Below are 27,839 nucleotides of genomic sequence, written 5' to 3' on the forward strand. Positions count from 1 at the left end.
TTTAAAATCATAAAGTTATAAAGACTTATTTATGTACATTTTTATAATTTTGTATTTTAACAATTGCAACAATATATTTGTAATGTGCTATATAATAGAACTAAGTTTTATATTTTGAAATTTTAATTCATAGGCTAAATTGTCTTACAATAAAAAAGAGTGGTATTTACAAATATATATAAGAAAAATAAAAAATTTAATACAATTATTAGATTAAATGCATGTAAACACTCAGGAATACACACACATAAGGTGTAAACAAAATATTGATGCAGCTTACTTCGTTGTATCATACTATCAACAACTGTTTCTTTTTAGCGTAGGCTATGTACACAGGGTACTATGTTATATCCCCCCCCCCCAGTTCAACCGTCGAGTATACTCGATATGCGTTTCATTGTTACATCACTTTTTCTTTATCATATTTTTTATACTCGCATATATTTACTAAGAAAGGTAAAACAAATTTGAGTAAAGTGTAGTTTTTGCTTATTGTCTGAAATTGAAAAGATAGTATATGTGCCATGCACAATTTATAGTTTACGTTTATTGAGTGTATAAAAAAGAAGCTTCATCGATCTTGCCTCTCTCGCAGACTTATATCTACAAGTTGTCAGAAATATCTAACTATGACGTCAATCTGCTCAAATCAGTCAAGTCGACCAGCAACTTGGCAGTCAGTAGTGAGCAGTTAGCCAGTGGTAGTGTGGCAGGCAAGTTAAGCATAGTTCAGCTCGCGGCTGCGTAATCAGTACTCCTGAGATTATTAAGTTGGTATTCGCGCGTGACCGCTAAGCGTAACACGATGCGGCTCGTCATCAGGAGCCGCTGACAGATTATTTAGACAGGAATAAGTTCAACTCTTTTTCTTTCTCTATTTGATTTACATTTTACAATCTCGTAAATTTCGGATTGCTGGGCATTCGCGTATTTCTACACGAATACGAAAACGATATAAGACTCCACCAATGTGAGTATATGTACGAAATTATACACTAATATGTAATTAAAATGTGAAGGACATTGAAATCCACTTATTAAATATACCCGAAAATATTTTAAATAAAAAATTTTTTAATTCTTTTAAAATTTTGTTTGTAAATACTTCTAAAAGTGAATTAAATACTTTCTGATGGAGTGAAAAAAGAATGAATGCAAGATTGGAGAATTTTAGTGGGAATTTAGATTGGGATTTAAGTCGGTGATTTTCTCAAAACCTAAAAATCATATCTCATATTTTCTTCTTTTTTCTTTACCTATTTCCATCTTATATTCAGTGAAATAGCATGTTTGCATGTGTACACTTTTACATCATACATATGAGTCTATACATTGTCATGCGCTTGCACCACACATGTGCATCCATGATTGCGTGCGCTTTGCTCTTAATACTCGTCAAATTACGAAAAACAATAAATAAAAATATTTTTAAAAAAGTATATATTCATAAATATTCACCGAATAAAATGAATATTTTAATTATTTCTTGACTTTTCTGATGGTTTTTACTTTTTCACTTGAAGCTAAGATGCTACTTTTTTACACATCAAGACTCCTTGTTCGTGGGCATTATTCTAATCCAACTATTCCACCTCAATTAAACAAATTTTAAAAAATCAATAATAATAAAAAAAACAAGAGATCTGAAATGAATGATTTATAAAATTTGGTAAGCATTTTGTTATTCTCTTGATCTCAAAAAGTAACTATCGAAATTATCCTATTTTCGCGAATAATGAAAATTTGGGTTAGGATTAAATTCGCAAAAATTTTTTTTATAAATATGTGTAAAAAAATAAAGATTTAACTTTATTTTAATTTTGATATACTGAGCAAAATATAGATATCTGACCATCCAAGTTATTTAATTATATAATTTTTGAAATTATATAAATTTAGAAATTTATGATTGAGATTTTAAAATTCGAATATTTATAAATATTTATATTATTCATAAATATGTTAGTCAAATATTTATTATAATAATTGCTCTATCCTATAATTGATTAATTACATTTGAAAATATATTAAAGACTACATTTTATTTGTAGCGTCGCATTACTAAAAATTTCATAATTGAAAATTATTAACAAACAAAAACAACTTTCTCTAGAAAGAATAAAAGATATTTTTAATGTGTATCGAATATACAATTAGATAAGAAGGAAATGGTACTAGATAATGTATTGAGAACATAAAGCGCAGTAAAATTATTAGATTGACAATCAGAAATTTAAAGTTTAATCTATTCTCTATGTCCGAAATCCTTAATCGTTAAATTATAAAATAAATTTATTATACTATTTTATTTAATAAATCAATTGATTTAGTGATATAAGTAAGTATTTTATAAATACTTTATATTTTTTTATTGATTTAATCGACATTATCAATTTAATAAATTTCAAAATTCATTTAAATTCAAAATATACATATTCGATAATTTATATATTAAATAATTATTTATGAACATAATTTATCTTTACAACTTAAAACCTTTTTTAAAATGTTAACATTATTATAAAAAGTATAATTTATCTTTTTTTTATCATATATGTTCATTATATAGTTATTATACTATATATAGAATATATATATATATATATATATATAATATATAATAATATAGTTAAATACTAGTTAAATTATCTTATGGAAATAATTTTGTACTCACAATACTTGTAAAATATCGATTTCTTCATAAAAGAAACTGAAATTCAAATATAAACTGTTTTTTTTTTGTAAGCAAACTTATTGATATGTATCATATAAATTTCATTATATTGAGAATAGTAGATGAGTTTTTAATGAATTAATGATTATCATGTTTCAAAATTAATTAAATATTCTGTTTTTTTTATTTTCGATTTTTATTTCAATAAATTTATAATTTAAGAAATATTTTGATTTAAAATTATTTGTATAGTAATAATATCTTAATATTCAGAAAAAATACAATTATAAACTGATAATTATTTATTTTGTAACTAAATATATTTTTATCTTGTTTAACTATATATTTATACATATATTTTGTTAATATTGTATTAACTACAATGTATGAAAATAGATAAAATAATTTTTTTTATTTTATAATAATATTGATTAAAACAACTTATCTTAGTTACAAGTAGTTATTGTTCATTGTTTACTTATTATAGTCGTTTAATATTTGATACTTTCGTAAAATTTATAATGGTAGTAAAATTAAATGTGTTAATTTTACATTATATGATTATATGTAAATAGATAGTAGATCAATAGAGGTAGAAATTATAGATATTTGTTTAATTATAAAATATTTTTCTTTCGATCTAATATTGAATACTTGAAATATAAATTATTAAAAAATATTATATTTCATATAATTCTTAAAGTATAATAAAGTATATGCATAAGAATTATGCACATTAGTCAATAATTTTTGGAAACTACTTTTAGCATATTTATGTCTACGACCATTAGTTGTGATTTTTAACAAAAATAGTTGTATTATTTTATTTAAAAATTTCATTAAAAACTAAATACTATGTATGTTTATAAATGTGTACAATTTAAAATTTATTCTTATATAGTGTAGGATACTTGAAAATAAAATATGAAATACATTTTACCATAATTATTAGTTAACTTATTCTTTATGACATGAAAATTAATTATAAAAAATATTTTTTGCATATGCAATCATATCATATTTTATAAATTAAATTCATATTGTAATATAAGTATTATGTTGTAAAATATAGTATAAATTTCATTAACAATACCTAATTCATTTCGAAATTAGTAAAAACGTATATTAATTTGTATTCAATGTTATTATTGTTTCATTTTTTGAGAATTAAAGTAAAATATTATATAAAATATATTAATAAAAATTTATATTAATTACTTTTTAAACTTTCAATTTTTAACACAATTAGTTATTGCAGGAATTAATTTTTTTTATGAAATATGTGTCTCGCATCTTTAAACAAAAGTGGGTTAGTGATACAATCCGAGTACAATATATGGAGTGTATATCTGTGCGCATGACAGAGAGAGAGAGAGAGAGAGAGAGAGAGAGAGAGAGAGAGAGAAACTTCATAATTTATTCACGTATTACGATTCGAACTCGAATATACCTGTAAAATTACGAAAAACTAATGATGTATAATCATTACATCTCTTCTAAATACGTATATTTTACTGTTAACCAATGAATATAGAGCATCAATTTTTATTTGGTTTCTATTTACATATATAGTATTTTATACTTATTATCGGAAAGGGAAGCCCGTAAAAATATATATAAAGTATACCCTATAAAAATTAATAAAAAAAACTTCAGATCCATATCGAACAATTATAAGACAATTTATAAAAACTATAAATAAATTTTGTAAATGACAGGTCGACTATCCCGCCATGAAATATAGTACAATATAGTTGTTTTCAAATATTATTTTTGTGTTCTTTTCAAGATACTTTTATATACAAAAAATGGAACGTTGGAATAATTTGATACGATGAATTTTATCACTAGTATTTTAAATTTTAAGCTCAAACAGTATTTAAATCTTTAAAATTGGGTTTCGGTAAAAAAAATGTAAACCTCGAATTTTTGGATAATGTGTATTTTTAAATGATAAATGTCAAATTATTTCCAGTTTTTTCAAATGATATATAAACATGAAATTGTCATAAAAACTATTTTTCGATATTGTTCGCCTATTTGAAAATCACTTGGTAACGTATATTAACTACGTCAATACTTGCAAATCTTATTATTAGTATGAATAATATATTTTAATATTCTTTTGCAACTTATTTTTTTGAAGAAACTTATATATAGAAAATATATAGGATACGAAATATAGAAAAAGTGAAAAATGTATACATTTATTTATTTATTATAATTTATGTACATCATATTTAGTTAATAACAAATGAAATATTAAAATAAATAATAAAATATTAGATAATAGTTAAAATAATGAATACGTATTACAGCAATATGAAATATTTAAAAAATTTATTCAAACAATACAGCGTTTACCGATATCTTTAAATAAACTATAAAAAATAAATTGAATAAATACGCATTGTAACTTTGTCTTTATTTATAAATGCTTATTTATTTTTAACCTATAGTAATTTATCATTACTGTATAGTTATGTCAAAGCTTATATAAATATAAATTACATATATATCAAAGTTTCTTCAAAGCTTCAATTAGTCTTACACTTTTTAATAAGTCTAACAGGAGAATCAGTTTATAATTATATAGTAAGTAATAAATAAGAAGAATTATTTATTATCCCTTTTATATATGGTGATTTAAATTAAAAATTAACAATATTATTAAATATTGTTAAGTAATTTGTGGAAATCGACATCTTTTTACATTATTTCACACGAGTATTGACTTAAATATTGCGTTAATATTTTAAAATATATTATAAAATATCAATTGCTCCAGAATCTTTCAAAACAAACTAAGGTAATATAATAAAAGATTATGTAATTCATACCAAAAATTAAGAGCAATAATATTCTTAAAATTATAAAAAGTATTGTTTGAAAAAATAAAAATATCTCTTTAAGAAACTATAGCTTCTAATCAAGCCATGAGAAACCTACTAAAAACTTGAGAATTATTAGCAGTTGGAAAGTAATGAATAGCATTTACTGCTACAATAACAGAAACTTATAGATATGAATAACAAAGATTAGGGCAATGTCATACAATGATGTCCAAAAAAGGATTGATTTAGTCAATTATCAAACTTAGTGATATTTGTATAACATTTTTTTGTATTATATAACAACTAAATTTAAATTTAATTTTGGAATTTTTAAATTTTTGAATACCTAAACAAATTAAACATTTTTCCAATAACTTCTAAAAGTTAAGCAATTTCAATAAATCAAATTCAAAAAATATTTTGGAAAAATTCTAACTTTACAAACAATATTTGTGTTAAAAATTATTTATATAAATCTTAATTTTTTTATTAAGAAAATTGGAATTTATAATGTATAGAATATGATAGGTTTTAATAATGAAAAGAATTTATTGATTATGTTGATTTATCGTTTTACCTAAAAATGTCAAAACTTTTAAAAAAAAGCTGTATTAGTAAAATAACTTATTGAATTAAATTTATTGAATTAAATATTCTATATGATAATAAAAAAATATATAATAGATACATTTGAAAAATAGTTTTCAGATTAAAAAACATAATTTATATAATTTAAGTTTTGACGCTTAAATACTAAGTTTAGATGCTTTTTAATAAATACTTTTTGTATTTAATACACGTTTCTAAAAATATATTAATTTTTAATATTTAATTACTTTGTAAACAAAATTTCATGTCTATAGTTAATTATATAACTTATGGTGTTACCATCTCATATAAAAGATTCAGTTACATTTTTTTAGATAAGAGATTTTTTAAAATTTTATAAAAGGTTTATAAAAAAAATATTAAATTCATAAAAAATAGGCCGAATTATAAAATGATAAATGAAATATTTTTATTCTTTAAATGATTTATAATACTCTTACCACATTTGAAGATTATTTTATTATAAAATACTCTTTGCATGCCATATGTCTGTGTCATGTATAGCCGCGCCAAAACAATTTATTTTTAGCATATTTTTTCAACATTTCAAGGCGTTATGTCCATATTTTCCACAGAAAGTTGGCCATCAAACACATACTTGCACTTTCAAGTGTATTACTATCTTTGATTATATTCAGTACCATATTTTGAAAAGTGTTAACTTAAATTTGAAATAATATAAATATAGCACAGACAATAACTGTTTATGACTTTTATTTTATACTATATTTATGAAATTAGAAAAACACCTATTTTCAAGATCATATTAAGAGGTTATGAGAAGCTAATTGTCTTGTTATTTATATGTTATAATAGATTGTAGAGTATCTTTTTAAAAATATGGACTGTTAAATAGTTTATTTTTTTTTTATTTATAGTATTTATTCAGTAAATTAAGTAACTTTAAACATTAAGTTTATAATTTATATATATTTAATATAATCATTTAAACAAATTTTATATAAGCAAATATAATTTATTAAAAAAAATATTTAAATTTTAACGCCTCTTACTTGCAAAAACTAACTTTAAAGTAATCTAGAAATTTATAAAATTGAGGTACATTTTTTCGTCATTAAATTTGATTCTAGATTTGCATATTGCATATTGATTTTAATAGTCAATTATGTACATATAGCTAAATTAATATAAACATGAATTATTTGAGATATTAACAAAGACATAAATTTTTGAGATTAGATTTTGTAATATAATTTTTAACTATATGCATAAAAATTAAAATAATAAAATTGGCGCAGAACATATACTTTAACGTTTTTAAAGGATTTAGATATAATATGTACATGCATGTAATAGCTCGTATACACATAATTAATAATGAAAAAGGATTATTATTATTATAAATTAGTTTAACAAAAATCTTTTCATCGAATTTATAAGTACATAAAATTGTAGTAATAAAATTCAATAAGAGATTTTCTAAATGAGGTTGAGCACTTACATAATGATGTATGTATAAGTACAACGAAGGCACACTTTATATTGTATTATCCAACTTCACACAAAGTTTGTTTGTAGATTCAAGTTTATCATATAAAATAAACACAGAACATTTTATGTTTAACATCGGTTCAGAGCGCATATTTAATAGTTTTTGTTGCACTAGACGAAGTTTCAATTATTGAGTTGATATATTGTTTTATTATTAATAATAGTATGAGATCTATTATAAAAAATTCATAAAAGTATTTGAAAATCTATTGTACATGTTCCATAATATTATTTATTAAGGAGTATATTTATGGTTGAAATTAAAGTCACCATTAATGTTTTATAATTTTTTATTATAAAATAAATATTTTATTTTGTTTTGATAATGAATAATATGATAATAATGTTGCATGGTTGTTAAGAATGACTACATTATATTAATAAAATGTTTGAGAGCTTCGTCGAATTTGTTGAATGCTACCAACTCAGCAATATTATGAAATGTAAGTGTAGACGCGTAAGAAATTTCAATAATTAATGAAAATAAATACTCACAAAGTCTTTTTGTTATAATTATTTATATAATATTAATATAAGTCAACAGAAAATGTTGAATTTTTTAATTTAGTTTTATATGTAGATCAATATTCTTCATTTCATATCGTCCTTGTATATTAAATATTTTACATTTTTAAATATCTTGTAATATATCAGTAATAATACTAATAATAGACTTTAAATTTCATTCGTGTCAATAATAAAAAACTGATATTAATTAAATATTTATTATGACATCTAAGTTTGAATATATTTTATTTATATTCATATATAAATAAGAATATTAAAAATTAAACTTTCTACGTTTATTTAATAATAACAAATTGGAATCTGTATACATTTTATGCAATATATAATACTCCGGTTTTTATTATCTATAATTTATATATGTATCATTCCGTAAGCCCGCAAAATAATTGAAATCTGAAATATATAAACACTATAAATCAAATTTTATATGTATATTTTGCATCTTATGAAATTGTTGAATCTGTATAAACTTTTTGTAATAATAAAATTTAAATTCTTCAAGAATATACTAAAACTGTATTATTGAATCATTTTCGATTATTAATAGTTCATATACATATAGATTTTTTTATTAATAATTGCACGTTTAAAATGCTCAAGTTAACATTCCGATTTACAATTATTGAATCTGAAAGCTTAAATAAAAATTCAATAACTTTCTTTTTTAATTAAATTTATAACTGCTTTATAAATCAACTTATATCATTCAAATTTTATACAAATAAGACATAAAAATTTTGATTTACAATAGAAGATTCATTAATAATTCCTTAAATTAAATATTGTCACTAGACATAAAATTAGTATAAAAAAATATTTTAAAATATTTTAATGTCTAAAAATATTTATGTTTAAAATTATTCTTCTACCATATTACTGATAGAAAATAAAATATTTTTTTTAACTGGCTTGTTAAAAAATTATTAACATCTATACAATGAAGTTTATAAGAAAAGAATTATTTTAATTATAAATATATATGATCGCTATATAGCTATATTAAAATACGTGAATTCTTTACTGTTTTAAATGTTAATTGTTCTTATTATTATTATTATGGTTTCTATTCTTTATAATTAAAATTGTGGTTTCTCTATTAGAATGACAATGTTTCGTATATACACTGGTTTAAAAACTACGAACAAATCTATCATCTAATCGTTGTGCTAAATCTAACAACTTATGATTACCTACATAGTATCTTTAGCTAATTAAAAAACGAATCGTTTAAAAAGCATAAACAAATATTGGAATCATTATGTTATTACAAAAAGAAACCGTGTATGCACTGCTTACTGATAAAAAAGATAAACTAGAGTACTTTTTAAACTGCACGTTTGATGTATTTGGTCAATAAAAATTATCGATTGATAATAAAAAACATATGCACCGATTGCAATTATTAATTTACTAATTCTTAATTTATACGCCATAAATAACGGTATTGCAAAAATACACTTTTGAGATCTATGTGAAAAGAGACGCACGTTTCTTTTTCATAAACATTATAAGATAATAAATCTTAACTTATTGGCATAGTCCAACTTGTTTTATATTATCTTTATATCGATGACAATTTATGAACCACTAGCATTTGAAAGAATAGAAAATATGTGAGAATCAATTATAAAGAACTTTCGGTAGATTATTTGTATCCAAACATTATCAGAAATACATGTCTACATTATAATTTTTAATTGTGTTAAATATTTACTAAGACTATCGATATGCTTAGCATTTATTTCAATATATGTTACTTAGATGTTTCTCAATTTTTGCTTTAAGTTTTAATACTTTTATTCGTGAATACTATTCAAGATGCATCTTTATGAATTTAAGGTTTCTTTTATACAAAATCATGTTGGATTGTATTTTATAAATATAAAATTTTATAGTTACTTAATTTCTTAATATATATTTCAAATCATTGAACTGACATTTATTTGGCTATCTACTTAGAAAAGATGCATATAATCATATTATATTGTTTTAATTTATTCCAATACAACTGCAAAATATCTAGCTGATATTTATTTATATTTATAAGTAAAATAGATGTATTTATAGATTTAATTTATAAATAAACATAGCGTTTTTATCTTTGTTAAAGGTAAATAATATTCTGTATTATAATTATATAAGTAGTTCTATGAATGAAAATTTACTGTATGAATGTCTTACACTTTCAATTTATTACAACATCCATTTTATATTTTTATATTTCTATTTTATTAATTTTTATTATATATCTTACTATATTGAATCTTGAAATATTTATTATTAACATAAATTTTTTCCTTACTTTATTCTAACAGTTAAGTATATATATAAATATATATTTGAAAAGCCTTTAAAATTCATAGATCATTTATTTATCTTGAAAAAAAAATTTATTATAAGTAAACTTAACAGTTATAGTGTTTATATTTTATTAAAATCATTTATATCACTTCAAATTTTATTGAAGAATTAAAATAAAAATATGTTATTTTATTTGTAAAACAATCATTTAACCAAATAAATACCAATGGTAACATGATTGTTTTGCACAAATTTAAATATTGAATATCTAAACAAATATTTGAATTACGTATTTTTCATTAGTTATATTTACAAATGTCAACTAAAATTTATAAATTTTAATTACAAAAATTAACATAGTTCATTTTTATATGTAATCAATTACCTACATGTTTTTCATTTTAATAATAGAAGATTGGGAAATCATTTATTACAATAATTAAGTTATTTACTATTGTTTATTACATTCTAATAATTATTACATTTTAAGAATATATGATAAACCAAATTAATTTAAATGAATTAAAGAAATTTTTTATCTTAGATAAAGATATCTTAGATAGATAAAGAATTTGCATTTTTTGCGCTAAAAAATTCATAAATTTATATTTAATGTTTAATATACTAACTGTAATCACTTTTATCAAATTTCCTTTTATTTCTGTAGTCATTCTCAAGAACATTAAAAAAATCTTAATATGTAAAACTATAATTTTGATATGCTTGTATTTAATTTAAAAAAATAAAACTTTTTTATTTTATAATTCTGTATAATTTGACTTGAGTGTACAGAAATGCACATGCTCGTTCAAATATACTCAGGTATGATGCTTCTATTCATTATAATTTTTTTAGAAACAATATTTTACTTTATCTTATTTATAACTACTTAAAAATCGCATTTTATAGTATGCAAAATATTATAAAATTTATTTTGGATTATCATAAAATACCAGTCAATTTATTTAATATAAAAAGTGAAAGAAAATGTTTTACATAATACGAAATTTTAATTATTTTAATATATATTATTGTTAGAATATTTACAGGTGCGAAATTTGTATAACTTTATCATAATATCAATTTGTTATTATGCTTTAAAATATTTAAATTTACATTATAATTTTCAAAACTTGATGTGAATGCAATACAAAAAATGTTACAAATATATTGAATAATTATAAAAGTATCTTGACAGTTATGTATATCAAAGCAGCAACGAAGCAAACTTCGTTTTTATTAATAATTCTTGTTTAATTAAAAATACACAGTATAGGTGAATAGATTTATGTGAAATAATTATGTAAAATATAGTTGAAATTTTGTTTTATACAGAGAAATAACTGAGATAGGAAGCGTGAGAAGCAGTCAGTGAGTAGTTGCCGGCCACAGCGCCGGTGATGCCTTTTCATAACATCAGACACGTTGACACAGTCGCATTGAACTATAGCAGTAACGCAATGGCACCTCTTTCGCCAAATATATCACGGCACTACTTCAATGGTGCCTCAGACTCGGCGAATTCTAACTTAAGCAGCACTCCCAAATTTAGCTCATACAGATCCAGCACAAGTGCGACCTCTGTATCCTCCTTACATGAGCGTACTGGCTACGGCCACCGACTTACAAGGTAAATTCACTTAAATCAACAAGAGTTATTAATACAAATTTTCACTTGATTAATTTCTTAGTCTTATATATATATATATATATATATGTATATAAAAATAAATATAAATATACTGATTTAATAAACTATTTTACATGCTTTGTAGGAGTTGTAATTTTATTTGTTTATTACCTATATTTTTATTAAGGATTGACTCTCGATTAGTATATAATCTTTTATCACTTTATATTTTTTAAATACAATATTTTTACATAACAATTAAACAATTCCATTATTTAATTCATACCAGAAAATTGGAAGCATAAAAAATTAGATTAAAACTTACATTTATTTCAAATAATAAAAATTGATTATATTGATTTATTAAAATATTATTTAACCTTTTTCACTGCTAGTTTCATAAAAATTATTCTTTTAAACATTTATACAATCTTTTTATTTTAAGTTATCTTGCCCAAATCGACCCAATTGACTTTTCAAAATTCAACATCTATTTAGCGAATTATTCTTGGCTATTTTATTTAATGTCAATTCATATTTTATTCATATTTATAACTATTTCATTTTTTTTCTTACTTTTATATTAACTGGCTTTAATTTTTTTAAATATTTTTTTTTGTATCTAAAAATAATTTTGATTTATTTTATGCTAATAACATTTTGCTTGTTGTGTATAAGTTACACAGTAATACCACTTTATTAGCAAACATTTAACTACTGATTTATTACCGTATCTATGTATTTTTCAGATATTTTCATTTTCATTTTGTTGATTTAAGAAAAACTTTAGCGATAATTACTTTATATAATATGTTTCGCAAACAGTTTATTGCCAATTTTAACCAAATTATATCTTCTGTTATAATTTTATTCCTTCTTTTTTAATTATTATACACGTAGAGATTGTTTTTAGTAAACAATTGTAATATATTAATCTACATTTGATTTAGTCTTTATATTTTTAATCGTTAGTCCAGTAACAATAAAATTATTTATTTATGTAAATATCCATACTTTATAAAATGTATTAGACCAAAATAATTGAAAAACGCATATCTATGAATTAGTTATCAAATAAAAAAAAAATTTAAACACATTTTTATTGTTTTTTTCAAAATCTTTATATTTTAATTAAAAAAAAGATGCATACAACTTAGAAACAGAATATATTGTTCAAATGAGTCAGTACGATAAATTATAAAATTAAAATATATATATTCGTCATGGCAATATAGCTAAAAAATAATATTTTAAAATATTAACCTTCCTTTATTTTGTAATATTCTATTAAATTAAATTAAATATAAATGACTTTGAAACTTTTAATTTCTAGTGAGGCTAATTCGACCAACTTCTATATCATATCCTTTTTTCTTTTATGATTTATTTATTAATTTTGAACAATATTAATTATTTCTAAATTTATTGTATAAATAATCTAAAAATAATTCATTTTAGGCAAGACTTATGATAAGATTGACTTATCGTTTTGTTTATGCATGCATTATAATTCATGAGATTTGAAATTGATTATTTTATCTACAGCATAGTGAATACAATCCATGTAATCTGATTTCATATATTTAGATATTACAAGAGAAATAAATATTCAGAGGACTTATAAATAAACAGTACACTATTATAGTAATAATATTAATACCATTCCAGTGTACGTGCATGAATGGTTGAATATATTGCAGATTTCCACTAAGGATAAGATAACGTAAACATTATTATTTTAAATTTATTATTTTCTTCATTGAGTACATGTTTTTTATTTTAATTTATGGTTGGTCTATAAATATTTTCTGCTAATATTTTGAATGTAAATTCTAACCAATTTCATTACTTTGTAATATTTCTATTATATTTCTTTCGTATGTAATTTTTTATTAAATTTTCATCTTTATATATTAAAAACAAGATAATTTACAATTTTAATGCAACTTTAATATGATTTGTATTTACTTTTATTTATGTTATTTAGCATAGAATATTATGTTTTGTTTAAGAAAATGTGAAATAATTATTAAATTTAAGAGTGAAAGTAATATATTATTAATCTTGTAATTGATCAATACTTTGTTTAGAGAATATTTAAAAATGTAAAGCGTTTATTTTTTTAAATATAATAATATTAGTAAATATATCTAATTCTTAAAAAATGGATTCAATAGATTTTTTACATACTAATCAAATGAATAAATATATCCAGAATTATATTTTAATATTATATATTGCAGTTATATAAATTGCAGTTAATTAATATTAAATTATTTTAATATTGCACATTTAAGTTTATATTAACAAAATAAGCATTAAAATTTTTCAATGAAAAAATAATAGTATTCTTTACCGTTAATAATTCATTTAAGTTAAGTTCATTTCAATAAGGAATCATATTCTACGAAATATAATTAGTAGAAATTTAATTAACTTTTTAATTTAAATGATTATTTTCTATTAATAAGTCAATTTTACGATTAAGAAAATATTTTCCAACAATTGTTAACAATTTCTTTAAGTATGAAACATTTATTTAAATAAAAATACATTTGTAACAACTGGTCAAAATTTAAATATATCTAATTAAATACACTAAGAAAAGCCTATATATACCTTAATATAAAATTATTATTATAACTTCAAAAGATGACTTGAAGAAGTCGTTATATCAGAAGTCTGCGAATTAAAGGTGCAAATGCTTGGACGGTTTTTTCATTTTCATTTTTCATTTAGCATCCAAAAATAGAAGGGACTCCCAAGATCAGACCAGAGCTATACCGATCGTTTCAATCAGAGCTTAATGATGATCATTTACAATAAATTATTCATCGCATTATTTAATTGATTCATAAAACCTAAATAATAATTCAATAGCGTTAAATTAATTTTCTTGTTTTTTTTTTATCCAGGTTAGCTACCAGCTCTTTGCCAAATTCGCAGCAGCGTTATATGCTAAGTTCATCGACGAATCTTGATTTCAACAAGTGCTCGCCCAATATCTATATGCACAAAATCCAACGTACTGCCAGCCAATCTGATACGTCAAATCTGATTAACAAGAATGAAATTGGTACAGACTTTCTTCCAGTGCAACACCGTTTGCGTATCAATAACGAAGTAACAAGCAACGGGCACAACAACAATTCACGAACGCTTGGAATCGCATGCCTAATTGACAATAACAATGATGACGATGATGTTAACGGTCGTAGCGCTAACCCGACAGATGCAGATGACGTAACTGACAACAAGAACAAGGTCGAACCTTCTTCTTATGCTAACCCTTCGTTTAACTGCATGGAACCACTCGATACTAAGAGCGCAAATAAGTTCGTAGCACAGGTGCCAACTACAACACAGCTGGCAACATCAGTGAGTGCAACACTAGAGACGGCTTCAGCATCTACGAGCGTAAGTATCTTCAGAACGAATTCATATTACAGTTCAATTACATTAGCTGTTTTTTTTTAATATCTAATTTATTTAAGCTTCATATAATTTGTTCTTTGTGTCTTTCGGATACTATAATCCCACTAATTACTCCAAGTCACGAATGTAGATCATCAGTATTATTATTATAATACAATAAATTTTCGTACAACTATGATAATTTCAAATATTTTAGTCATTTTTATGGTTATTATTGTACAGCTTATCAATACCCTTTCTATAAATTATTCTTTTATTGTTTTTTTTTCAAGAAATTATATAAGGTGAATGATGATCGAAAGTTTTCTTTGACACAAAACAGTTCTAGTTAAATACAAACTGTATTGTAACTGTAGATGAGTAAAGTATTTTCTATTAAATTCAAACAGTTCTTAAATGACTTCTTTATATTTGTATACTATACAAAGATACTTAGATATAAATTCTTTTTATATAAAAATACGACTTTTTAATATATCTATTGATCATTAGATAAGATCAGAGAAAAAATAAAACATGCAATCGTATCAATATCGAAAACCATGTCATAAACTTGAAAATTGTTCAAATGAAATATATTATGAATACTAAAAATGTAATCGGTTAATTTGTAATTATTTACTTAATAATTTGTATATTACTCTAATTTATCAAAGTTTTTAAAATTATTTTAACGTTAGAAATAATGTTAATATTTATAATTATGTTAATTTGTCAAACCTTGTATAAAATATGCTATTTATTTTCAATAATAATAAATAGAATATTCAATACTATTTAATGTGTCAGCAAGCAAATAAATGTGTACGTGCACAATCATGTACGTGGATCGATACATAAAATTTATAATGAAAGTAACTAGAATGTTATTAAAGTAAGTAATTTTTTTTCATGTTTGAGGATATAATTTTTACAGTATGAAATGCGTGTAAAGAATTAAATATCTAAAAGCCTATAAATAAATATAAGTGAAAAATGCACAGCAGATTTACTAATAAATCCTAGAACCTCAATTTAATTGCATTTGATTCAACAGAAAACACGGTTTTTACCAATTTACTCACTTTTTAACTAATTGATTGATTATGCGTATAGAAAACTGAAAGTATAAATTTATTTTAATAATTATAAAAGAAAAAAATAATGGATTCCATATGAAAATTTATTATCACTTAACTTTATTACCATTAAAAATTTATATTATTTAATGAATAAATTACATTTTTTTAGTTTCAAGGATTTTTGCCCTTTATTTATAAATTAAATAAAATTCTGTACTACAATTTTAATATTAATGCAATTTATAGTTTAATTTGATATGGCATAAAATATATAAGTATTAAATGTTTTAACAAAACAAATAGTTTCTTTTGTATAATTAAAGTAATAGCTTAAAAAATTCAAATTTAAATATTCATTTCTAATAACGTACCATAATAAACGTTAATACATAAAAATATTAAATTACTAATAGTTAATATTTTATTTTAGTACAATCTTTAGTTTCTAGATTCTTAAATTTTTATAAAAATTTTTAAAGGATGCTATAAGATTGCACCTGATTTTAACTTACTTTTATTTTTATTTGATGTTTAATTTTGTGATATAACGATTTATTTAATAAGAAAAATGGTTTAAATATTACATTTTGTATTTTGTTTTAATATATAAATTACATGTTTATTTATCATTCATCTTCTTCCTTTTACCACGGTTTATCTTAATTGAATTATTTTCAATTAAACTTGCAACCTAATTTATATTTATTAATTATTATAATGCTATAAATTTATACATCAATCTTAATAATCTTAACTTTTATTCAACATATATTTATTACAATTTTGTATATTTTATTAAATACATATTTCTTAGTCAAATATTGACCAACGCATTAGGTATATGTTAAATAAAATGTTCAAATAAATATACTATGTTATGAATTGGCTAACAGAAAAAAATTACTTACTTTTCTTTTATAGAGAGTGAATATATATATTTTTTTATTATATATATAATATATATAAGGTAAGTTATTATTTACCTAAGTTTAACTAAGTGCAATTTGAGTAATAAATTATATACTTTATTCACGTAAAAAAATATTAAAATTAATGTATCAATCAATCAGTATGAATATATTTTATACCAACGAGAAAATGAATAAAAATTATAATAAATAAAAATCAGTTCACAATGATTTCTAACTTCTTTGTAGGAATATGGATCCACTGGGAAATCTAATGTCAAAAATCGCTTAAAGAATACAGGAGATAATCGGTGCGGTCTTAATGGCTTACGAAATATCGGCAATACAGTAAGTATTATATATTAATATACTTTGTTTTTATTTTTATTTAACTCGTTAAAAGTAAATGTCTATTGTTGATCATGAATTTTGTATGAGACAATTTCTAAAATATGTATGATTATTGCGAATTTTTTTTTTTTTTTTAATAAACCTAATTTTGTTGTCAACAAGATTCGATAGATTTAATAAACAAGAAATTTATTATTTTTTTATTGTATATGTATTTAATGTAAGTAAATGGAAGCTTTTATTTACATTTAAAATATTGTGTATCTGAAATCAACTTAAGTCGAATATCAATAATTTAAATAATAAATTCTGTTTTGAAGTCATACATATATGCTAATTTAACGTAATACTAAATTAAATACGTCATTAATTCGTACATAGTATTGCGTAAAATTACCATTATTTAAAAAGGCCTGATATGTGTGAATAAATTAGAATACTATATATAAAGCTTATGAATTTTGTATCACTATTTTGCGAATACCTTTTTATATATTATAAAATAAGCTCGATATAATATCATTGGAATCTTATTATTTATAATACTCTTTAAATTTAATAAAATTTATTATAATCACTTGTTTTGAAAAAAGGAGAGAATATAAGGCATAATTAATTATAAACTAGCACCCTATAAGTCAGTTTGCCTGTTTTTTTGAAGACTAAGTATATAATCAATATTAAACTGTGTTATAGTAGATATTTGAAAACAATTTGAAATATCGATTAATTTCATAGCATTGGCTAATTAAAATTAATTACCAAATTAAATACGTAAAAAGAAAAAAAACTCGCAAGTGATAGTTTACTCATTTCAGTTTCTACTAATTATTAGAATGAAAGTAACAAAGTTGTGACAAAGTAGTAATAAATTTATTGAAGAAAGAACAAACGCATAAATGCTTCAGCGTTGTGTAGAATAAAAGAATGTGTTATTTTTGTTTCTATCTGTATACTAGAAATTGAGTAAAAATATTTAAGGAATACTAAAACACATTATAAGTGGAATTAGATAATGTTTAACTGCAAATTATTCTAAAAAATTACAAAGTTCAATTTATTGTTATATATTCATACAGTTTATTTTAATAATTAATATTTTCAATATTTGAAAATTTTAAAATAAAACATTATAATCAATAATTACTTTTGATTAATACTTTCTGAATTACAGTTTCAGTTTTGAAACAGTCTATTAAAGTTATTTAATTTATTGAATAGTATTAATCAAATATTGGAATGTTAGAATTTTGAAATTTTAAATTAATAATTGCTAACTTAAGTTGTTATCGGTGATAATTTGTTATTTGTAAAGTGTTTTATGAACAGCGTAATACAATGTCTGAGCAATACAAGACCTCTGTTGGAATACTTGCTAAATGAACAGTACATGGCTGACATAAATACAACGACATCAAGTATGAAAGGTGCACTCATGAAGGCCTTCAGTCAAGTGGTACAGGAACTCTGGGAAAGTGACGGTGATCGTGTTGTTGACACATTGTCTCTCAAGTCCCAAATTCAGAGATTTGCTCCACGTTTCATGGGTTATAGCCAACAAGATGCCCAGGAATTCCTTCGATATCTACTTGAAGGATTGCATGAAGATGTTAATCGAGTTACCATTAAGCCACAGTCAATTCACACAGATATACCCGATACTTACTCGTAAGTTTTGTATGACTTTTATGTTGTATTAATACAATTATATTATAAGCCAATCAATAATATATTTCAGCTTTTAAAGTAAAATAAACTATTGTGATCAGTCTATCGATTTAAATTTTATGAAAACATTAATAAATGTTAAATTACCATTTATAATAATTTTCTAACACTACATGTATAGTGTATAAGTAATATATAAATATAAATATATAAATAATATACATAATATAATATATTCTGATTGTGTAATTAAGAATGCATTAATAAGATATGCAGAAATTTTCTTTTATCTATGCATAAGAAGCTGTTTTGTTATTAGTTAAATATAATAATAGAGTTCCTAACGTTATTTTCGTAATTTATTAATTCAATATTTTACTTTATTTACTTTGAAATTTTTATAAAATAATATCAAAACGTTTATCTGAAGAAATATTGATTAAAGTATATTTTAAAGAAGTTAAATAAGACAGTGTGATATTGTTTAAAATGTTTAAATTTTATAAACGTACTTTATCATTACAATATAAATTATTAATATTGTTAATATTTTAATAAACGTATAAATCCAATCACAAAATTGAATTCAATCCCGTCTAAAAGAATAAATAACACGTAATAGTGCATAAGCATAAACAATTTTTATATATTTTGAGTAGTCATCACTGATATACAGCCAGAATTTAAACGCAATTTACAATATTATTTTTCTTAATCTTATATTTTCTTCTTTGTCAATGGATATTGTTACCTCGTTTATTATTTACCAAATAGTTTAATTCCAATTTATTTTTTTTACAATTAAAAATTCCTATACAATATATAATGTTTATAATATAAATTTTGACGGCAAGGTCGTGTTTATGTACACTGTTTAAGTTTTGTAATAATATTGTTTCATACTCCAAATTGTCTCTTTTATAGGTGATACAACAGGTACATAAATAGTAAAATATATATACACATACTACTATATACATTGATATAAAAGTATTTGAATAAGGTTCGCATAAGGAGATATTTCTTTAAAAAATTCGTTTTAAGTATAATAATGTATTATAATTTATAGGACTCTGTGACGCTTAAATTATGTAAAAATAAAAAGAATATTAATATTTTAATTATAAAATTAAATATAAAAATTTAATGGACAATTATTAATCAAATATTTTTAATTAAATACAAATTCAGAAATTTGAAATATTTCTTTAAGTATAAATTGGAACATAAAATTTAAAATAATAATTATAAATATTAACTCTTTTTTTCTAAAGTAATATAATTATCTATAATCCATATTTCGAGTATTATCTTAATATATTTTCTTTTTTAACGTAGAATATTATTACGACTCTATATAACACCTTTAACACACAATATATATATATATATATATATTGTCTGCATTTTTATTGTTAAATTCATAAATCTAAACGTTTAGCCTGTATGGAATATAATTTTTGAATAGTCACAATGTTATTGAAATGAAAGTAAATATAAGAAAGTAAATAATTTAAATATATATTGAAAATTATAAATTTGTATAAGAATTATATATTTCAGCTTATATATTATATATTCAACATAAAAAGCTTTCGTAATATAAAAACAAAAAATTGATTATTTAAGGAATATAATTTTAATAATCATTTATTCGTTATAGAAAATCAATATAGACATATAATGAAAGTAAAGATTTACTTGTTTAATCTATTGAACGTTGTTATTAAATACTAATAATATTTATCTAATAGTTAATTATAATATCAGTAATATACACATTTTAGATTCCTATAAAAATTTTTTTATTTGATTATTAGAAAAATTGGAGTCTCCAATTATTTTTATATTTTATATAAAACACAACAATAATTCTTATAACTTTGTAACACAAGCCAAAAATTAAATAAAACTATTATTATTACATATTAAATTCATAATTTTATCATTTGTTACTTTTCTTTAATTTTTTTATTTTGTTTAAAACTATATTTTAGTAACATACCATCATATTTAACACTTTAAATAATATGTTATTAATATTATTTATTGTTCAATTAAAATATTAAAATAATAATAATCAAGTTATATCATACATGAATAAAATTATTATTTAGAAGATCGTAATAAATTCAGCAAAAGCAAATAATAGAATTTGTAATATTTTATGACTTTTCAAAAATAATCTATAATTATGATTTACGTTAAGTATACCTTTAAATTAAACATATAATTAAGATATAACAACATATTTATTCCAATATATAATAAAAGTTGCAATAAAAATAATACATATTTCAGAGATAGTATGAAGGCAACAGAAAGTTGGAAACGCTATCTACGTAATGAGGATAGCATAATCGTAGATGTCTTTGTTGGTCAATTGAGATCGTCGTTGCGTTGTACCATCTGTGATCATGTCTCTGTCACTTTAGATCCCTTTTGGGACTTAAGTTTACCAATACCTTCAAGAAGTGGGACTGTTAAGCTGAATCTTTGTTTAGAACATTTTACTAGAGAGGAGGTGCTAGATGGTGATGAAAAACCCACTTGTTTTAAATGTCAGACGAGAAGAAAGTGTACCAAAAGCTTTAGTATACAAAAATTTCCAAAAATCTTAGTTATTCGTATCCTTTTCTTACATAAAAATTATTATATATTATTACAATATTGAAGTAGTTAGATTTATTATACTCATTTAATATATAATGGCATTAAACACATCAAAAATTCATAACAAAGTAAAATTAAATTACCAAAAAATTGTATATATATAATTTTAAATTTGTAAGGAGGGAGTTTTTTTTAAATAATTAAACTAATATTCATTAAAAAATAAAATCAAATAAATTAGACAATTTGGTGAATAAAAATAACACTCTTTTTAGAGATATTTTTGGATAAAAATTTTGAATAGTGTAATTCTTCTTTCTTAAAACTTATATTAACTTATTTCAGGTATTAATTTCCATAATTTAAAAAGTAATTTTACTTATATCATATTCAGTCTGATAAAATAAATCAACAAATTAATTGAATAATTTCAAATGAGAACTATAAACATACATTTGAAATAAAGTTGTATCATGATTTCAATATTATAATTAGAATATCTATTTTATAATTTTTATATTTATTTGAAGAAATGATTTTTCTTTATATTATGGATTTATGAAATTATCTTTTTAATCATAACAGAACAATAAAAAATGTTTTTGAATTATATTCATTATCTATTTCATTATAATTAATATAAAATAAAATTAATTCAATTCTTATTAAGATCCTGAAATTATACCTACTATATATTATTTCATTTAAAAATAATTATAAATTTTATTTATTAAGCAAAAATTAATCTTTAAAACTATTTTACTCACATAGATTTTTGTTTCAAGTTGTAAAAATATTTTAGATTTCAAGAAATTACTTTTTTTATGTATTATATTTAAAATGATTTAAAATAATTGGTAACATTATTGAAAATATAGATATAAAATTAATAATACAAAGAAAATATTCATAGAAAAGAATCTAACTATTATAAAACAAAATGTGAATTTGAACAATAAACTTAAAAAACAATTTTTTATAATAGAAATTATAAATCTTATTATATAACAACTATAATATCAAATTTTTGTGAAAACCATTGACTTCAAGTTATAAATCTTCAAAATTAAATATAAACAATAAAAAATATTTATTATTTATAAATATGAAATTAATATTATTTGATAATTAAATACTATAAAATATTATATAAATATAAATTCATAATATCTAGCTCATAATACAAAATCTTTATTCAATAAAAATTTTTAAAGTAAAATAAATAATAAAACTTCAATATTTACGCATTAATATTAACAATAACTATTCAATATTATATTTATTTATTTGGAAAAATAGTCTATGATTCTAATTTTCAATTTAGTAAAATAAAAAGCTCATTAATATTAATCCAAATAAAATTATATTTGTGTACTAAAATTTAGTATATGTGTAAAATATTATTTACAATACTATTGTTGTATGTAAATGTTCTAACTATAATATAGTTAAAAATAAATATTTTAAATGATTTGATATAAATACAATAAACAATGAGTACTATTTTATTTTTTGTATATTTTCATTTGTATTGAGGGGTACTAGAATGATTCATTTAAATAATTATTATGTTTGGTGTACTATTGATTGCATAATTAATATTGACATATCCAGTTTAAATAATACAATCATGGATTTCAAGGCTATAATCTTTTTTCTTTTAATTGTTTTCAATTTTTATATTGAAATGTAATTATACAAAAATTAAATTAAACAAAGCAAATAAGTATTAAAGGGATCTGAAATATATGAGAAATTAAGAGAACATAGGCGTAAATTTCCTTAACTTGAAATATAAACAATATACAACGTACAGACTTGAAACGATTTTCACCAATGGAAAGATTTCGTGGCAAGTTGAATGTTCTAGTGGATTTTCCATTAACAACTCTAGACCTTAGTGCCTTCGCAGCGCCTCGTGTTCAAGGCTGCACATACAATCTGTATGGAATTGCGAATCACTCAGGCACTACACACTCGGGCCATTACACAAGTTACTGCAAGCATCCTTATTCTGGAGAATGGCACGAATACAACGATAGTAGAGTTACACCCGTTTCGGCGCGTTCAGTCGTCTCGAATGAGGGTTATGTCCTCTTTTACGAACAACAACCTCATAACTCACACTTGTAATTTTCAAGGAAAAGAAAGTTCCTGCCATTACTACTACACATAGGATTTAAGAAACCATCTTGTCTTCCTGTCCTTCGTCTCTTTTTTTCTTTGTTGCCACACTCACATATTTTTTTTCTTAACATCCTTGTTTAAATAGTAAACTTAAAATCTTTCTTTTCAAAATTTAATCCTTGTACATTCATTGAAAAAAGTATTAAATTACATAATCCAAATATATATATATATATCATGAAGAGAATTAAAAGTTTGCAATGGGCTCAGATGAAAGTATTTTCCTGAAATTATAAGCTTTGAATTTCTAATTTGAGTGGCTATGTGAACATAATTTATTTTTAATTTACTGTGAATCAAGAATCATCTGTATATATTTGCAGATACATATATAAATATGTACAATCTGAAATATGCACGTGGCAATTTAATAGTCTGTACATATAAAAAATCTTTAACAAATAATAATGCTGTGGCTAACGTTATATACCAAAGAATACAACTAACATTAGAAATCATTTCCATCATTATTTAATTTCAACATTTTACAAAGCACTATTTTATAAATAACAAGGTAAATATATTAATAACATTTTTATATTACCACTATTCTATTTAATTTTATATTATTAAATAACTATATATTCAAGTTTTCTAAATTAAAAATAAAAAATATAATGTTTTTACACATCACCCAAAACATATCATATATCTATGATTTAGAAAGCCAATTTCTATATAAATTCACACAATATGTTAATTAAATTAAAAATATTCCTTTAAATAAAAATTTAATTAAATTTTGATAAAATTCTGATCATTTTGTTGAACGTATATCGATATTCAAAATATATCATTTTTTTCAGTAAATAACATTCAATAGATGAATTTTATTTATCAAATATTTTTATAAAAGTAATAAAATAAAGAAAAACAAATTAATAAAAATACTTTACATTCTTAACCAATATAAAAAATAAATATTGAGAATATATTAAGCTTTTTCCACTTTTCTTAGACATTATATTTTTGTATTTTCACTTACTATATTTTATATTTATTGATAAACAGTAATTAATTAGCAAGTAATGTATTTCAATACGAAGACTAAAATATTATGATCATCTTAAATATACAAAGGATGTTCTGTAAATCAAAGTGAGTCTTGTACTACATTTTTTTAAACATTTTTAAAATATTTACCCATTCAAACTTACATTAATAAAATAGACTTAGATAGATTATAAAAGTTAAATATGATTTTAGTAGCTTAACAATGATGCTTTAGTAATAAAAATTAGAAATCATAATATTTAATTAACAAAGACAACATTAACATACAAATTACGAGTAAATATATTTACATTATTAAATGATTTAAAAAAAAATCAATGATTTATGCATAAACTATATTAATAAATATGTATATAATAAAAATAAAAATAATAGAAAATTGTGGTAAATAATCCATAATTAATGCACATAATTATATTGGTGATATGATACTTGTTTCACTTATTACTAATTATCTAGAAGTTTACTATTTATTTTTATTAAATATTTTAACAATTTATAATTAAGAATTATTTATTTAATTTAAGAAGGCAAAATAGTGAATATAAATATATTTAATACAAATATAAGTATAGGTGCAGTCATGTATGAATGCATATATTATACGTATTACTAATAAAAAATAATAATGAGAGTAGTTAAAGATATCAATAGGTACTTATATTATATTTAAAAATATAATCCAAATATTTGTATTTCCTTTGTAGAAAAGTTAAGTTTATTATAAAGTATCTATTATTTATCAATCATGTTGATAAAATATTATTAATCTTACCTTTTTGCTTTCATACATTAATTTTAACTGTTTCTATTTTTTTGAGATTTCGGCATACTGAAAATATATTTCACTTTTATACATAAAAAGGTTTCATACTATACATATGATTTATTTAAATTATTATATTATAAAATTACTGAATTTTGTTTTAAAATAATTAAACATTCTTCTAAATTTATATGTAAATAAAATTAACAAATTTTAATAAAAATAATCTTATGAAAACTTAGAATCGTTTTTTTATTAAAAAAATATTCGTATAAAAAGTAAGTATAATAAAACGATATAAAATTAAATTTGATAATTATAATCAATTATAAGTTAATTGTTATTCTTATACAATAAACAAATAAGAAAATTGAATCATTTATAATATTTCTTGTGATGTTATTAGAGAATACATGCATATGTATCATTTATACGTATTACTTATTAAGAAATACTAATATATAGTATTTGGAATAAATCAAATTTTGTAATAGAATTAGGATTTTCGATAGAAATTGAAAAAAGAATAAAAATGCATAAATTAATATTTATATATTTTTTTCAGTATACAAAAATGTTTGTAACAATTATTACCGATAATAGACACTACTTTTAATTAATATGATTTAAAACCATTATGTAATAATAATCAGAAAGATGTTAAAATAATTAATGATAAAAAAAGAGTAAATTTTTGTAATTGTAACATTATTATTTATAACTTAATTTATGAGTGTAAGAAACCAGTGAAAATGACAGATATTAAGACGAGTTCAATAAGCTTTCTGTGGCTCGGGATTCAAGATAAATAACAACAAATAGTAGACTATATTATTTAGTAAACGCCCAATGAAAAACAAAAGGAAAAAATTCGATCTACCATCAGTGCAATTCCAAAGTAGAATGAAAATAAAGAAACAATCAGAAAAATTAAATAACATTAAATTAAACAAAACTAAATTCACGCATATTTTTTATATTATATGTAAGGATTTGTACAATTTGCGATACATTTTTGTTAATGATAATTGTCATTTTAATTTTTTATAATAATCTTCAATAAATAAGCTAAGTATTTAAGTATTTTAAATAAATAACACGGAATTTCATATTTTAATTACAAAAAAAAAAACTTGTAAATGATTTTGAAATAATTTTTGTAAATACATTTTGTTTTTATCAATAAACGTTTAAAGTTAATAATTATTTATGTTTTTATATATGTCAATTGTAAATTAAAGTATGGAAATTTAATTTAAATTTCAATCTCGTGAATATTAAAAATTACAAGTTATGTTATTTTTTTATCGAACATAAATTTTTAATAAAATTAAAAAAAAAAATTTATTTTTTTCAGCGCCTTAATAAATTCAGTTTTTAGTAATGGATTCTTTTATTTATTTTATGAATATTTATTTAAATTTAAAAAAAAATCTATGTATTTCATAGTTGGCTTATCAAATTTTATAATTTCATATATTATATTAATTCAACATACCTTGTTCAAAAAGTTCAATAAAAAGAAAAATATATAACTACATTAAAATTTATTAAATAAATATATGTAATTTTATAAGTGTAATTCAGAAAAAATAAAGTTACGTTTTTAAACTTGAAACATTTTGAAATAATTAATTACAATAGAATATAATTAAAATAGAATTGCAGATTTTATTAGAAGCTCTTGTCATTTATATAATTAATTTAATTAAGTATGCTCGTAATTAAATATTTTAAAATATTAATAA

The 27,839-nt window shown here is 21.1% G+C and overlaps 1 protein-coding gene across 1 annotated transcript; it reads left to right on the forward strand.

Annotated features, from left to right (window-relative positions):
• Nucleotides 1-624: 624 nt before the first annotated feature.
• On the forward strand, nucleotides 625-24,390 carry LOC105360847 (ubiquitin carboxyl-terminal hydrolase 2). Its single transcript, XM_011497847.1, has 7 exons — nucleotides 625-970; nucleotides 11,794-12,088; nucleotides 15,004-15,505; nucleotides 17,742-17,840; nucleotides 19,159-19,511; nucleotides 21,813-22,138; nucleotides 23,941-24,390. Exons 2-7 carry the CDS (start codon nucleotides 11,859-11,861, stop codon nucleotides 24,255-24,257), a joined length of 1,827 nt encoding a protein of 608 aa, XP_011496149.1. The 5' UTR covers nucleotides 625-970; nucleotides 11,794-11,858; the 3' UTR covers nucleotides 24,258-24,390.
• The last annotated feature ends 3,449 nt before the right edge of the window (nucleotides 24,391-27,839 follow it).

This window comes from Ceratosolen solmsi, unplaced genomic scaffold (assembly GCF_000503995.2).
Source record: "Ceratosolen solmsi marchali unplaced genomic scaffold, CerSol_1.0 scaffold47, whole genome shotgun sequence".
NCBI lineage: Eukaryota > Metazoa > Arthropoda > Insecta > Hymenoptera > Agaonidae > Ceratosolen > Ceratosolen solmsi.

Excerpts from the sequence above, each read along its gene's own strand:
- LOC105360847 (XM_011497847.1), top strand. The coding sequence starts at position 11,859 with ATGCCTTTTCATAACATCAGACACGTTGACACAGTCGCATTGAACTAT. Across the intron at positions 17,841-19,158 it reads TACGAAATATCGGCAATACA|TGTTTTATGAACAGCGTAAT; the intron begins GTAAGTATTATA and ends TTATTTGTAAAG. Across the intron at positions 22,139-23,940 it reads TCCAAAAATCTTAGTTATTC|ACTTGAAACGATTTTCACCA; the intron begins GTATCCTTTTCT and ends TACAACGTACAG.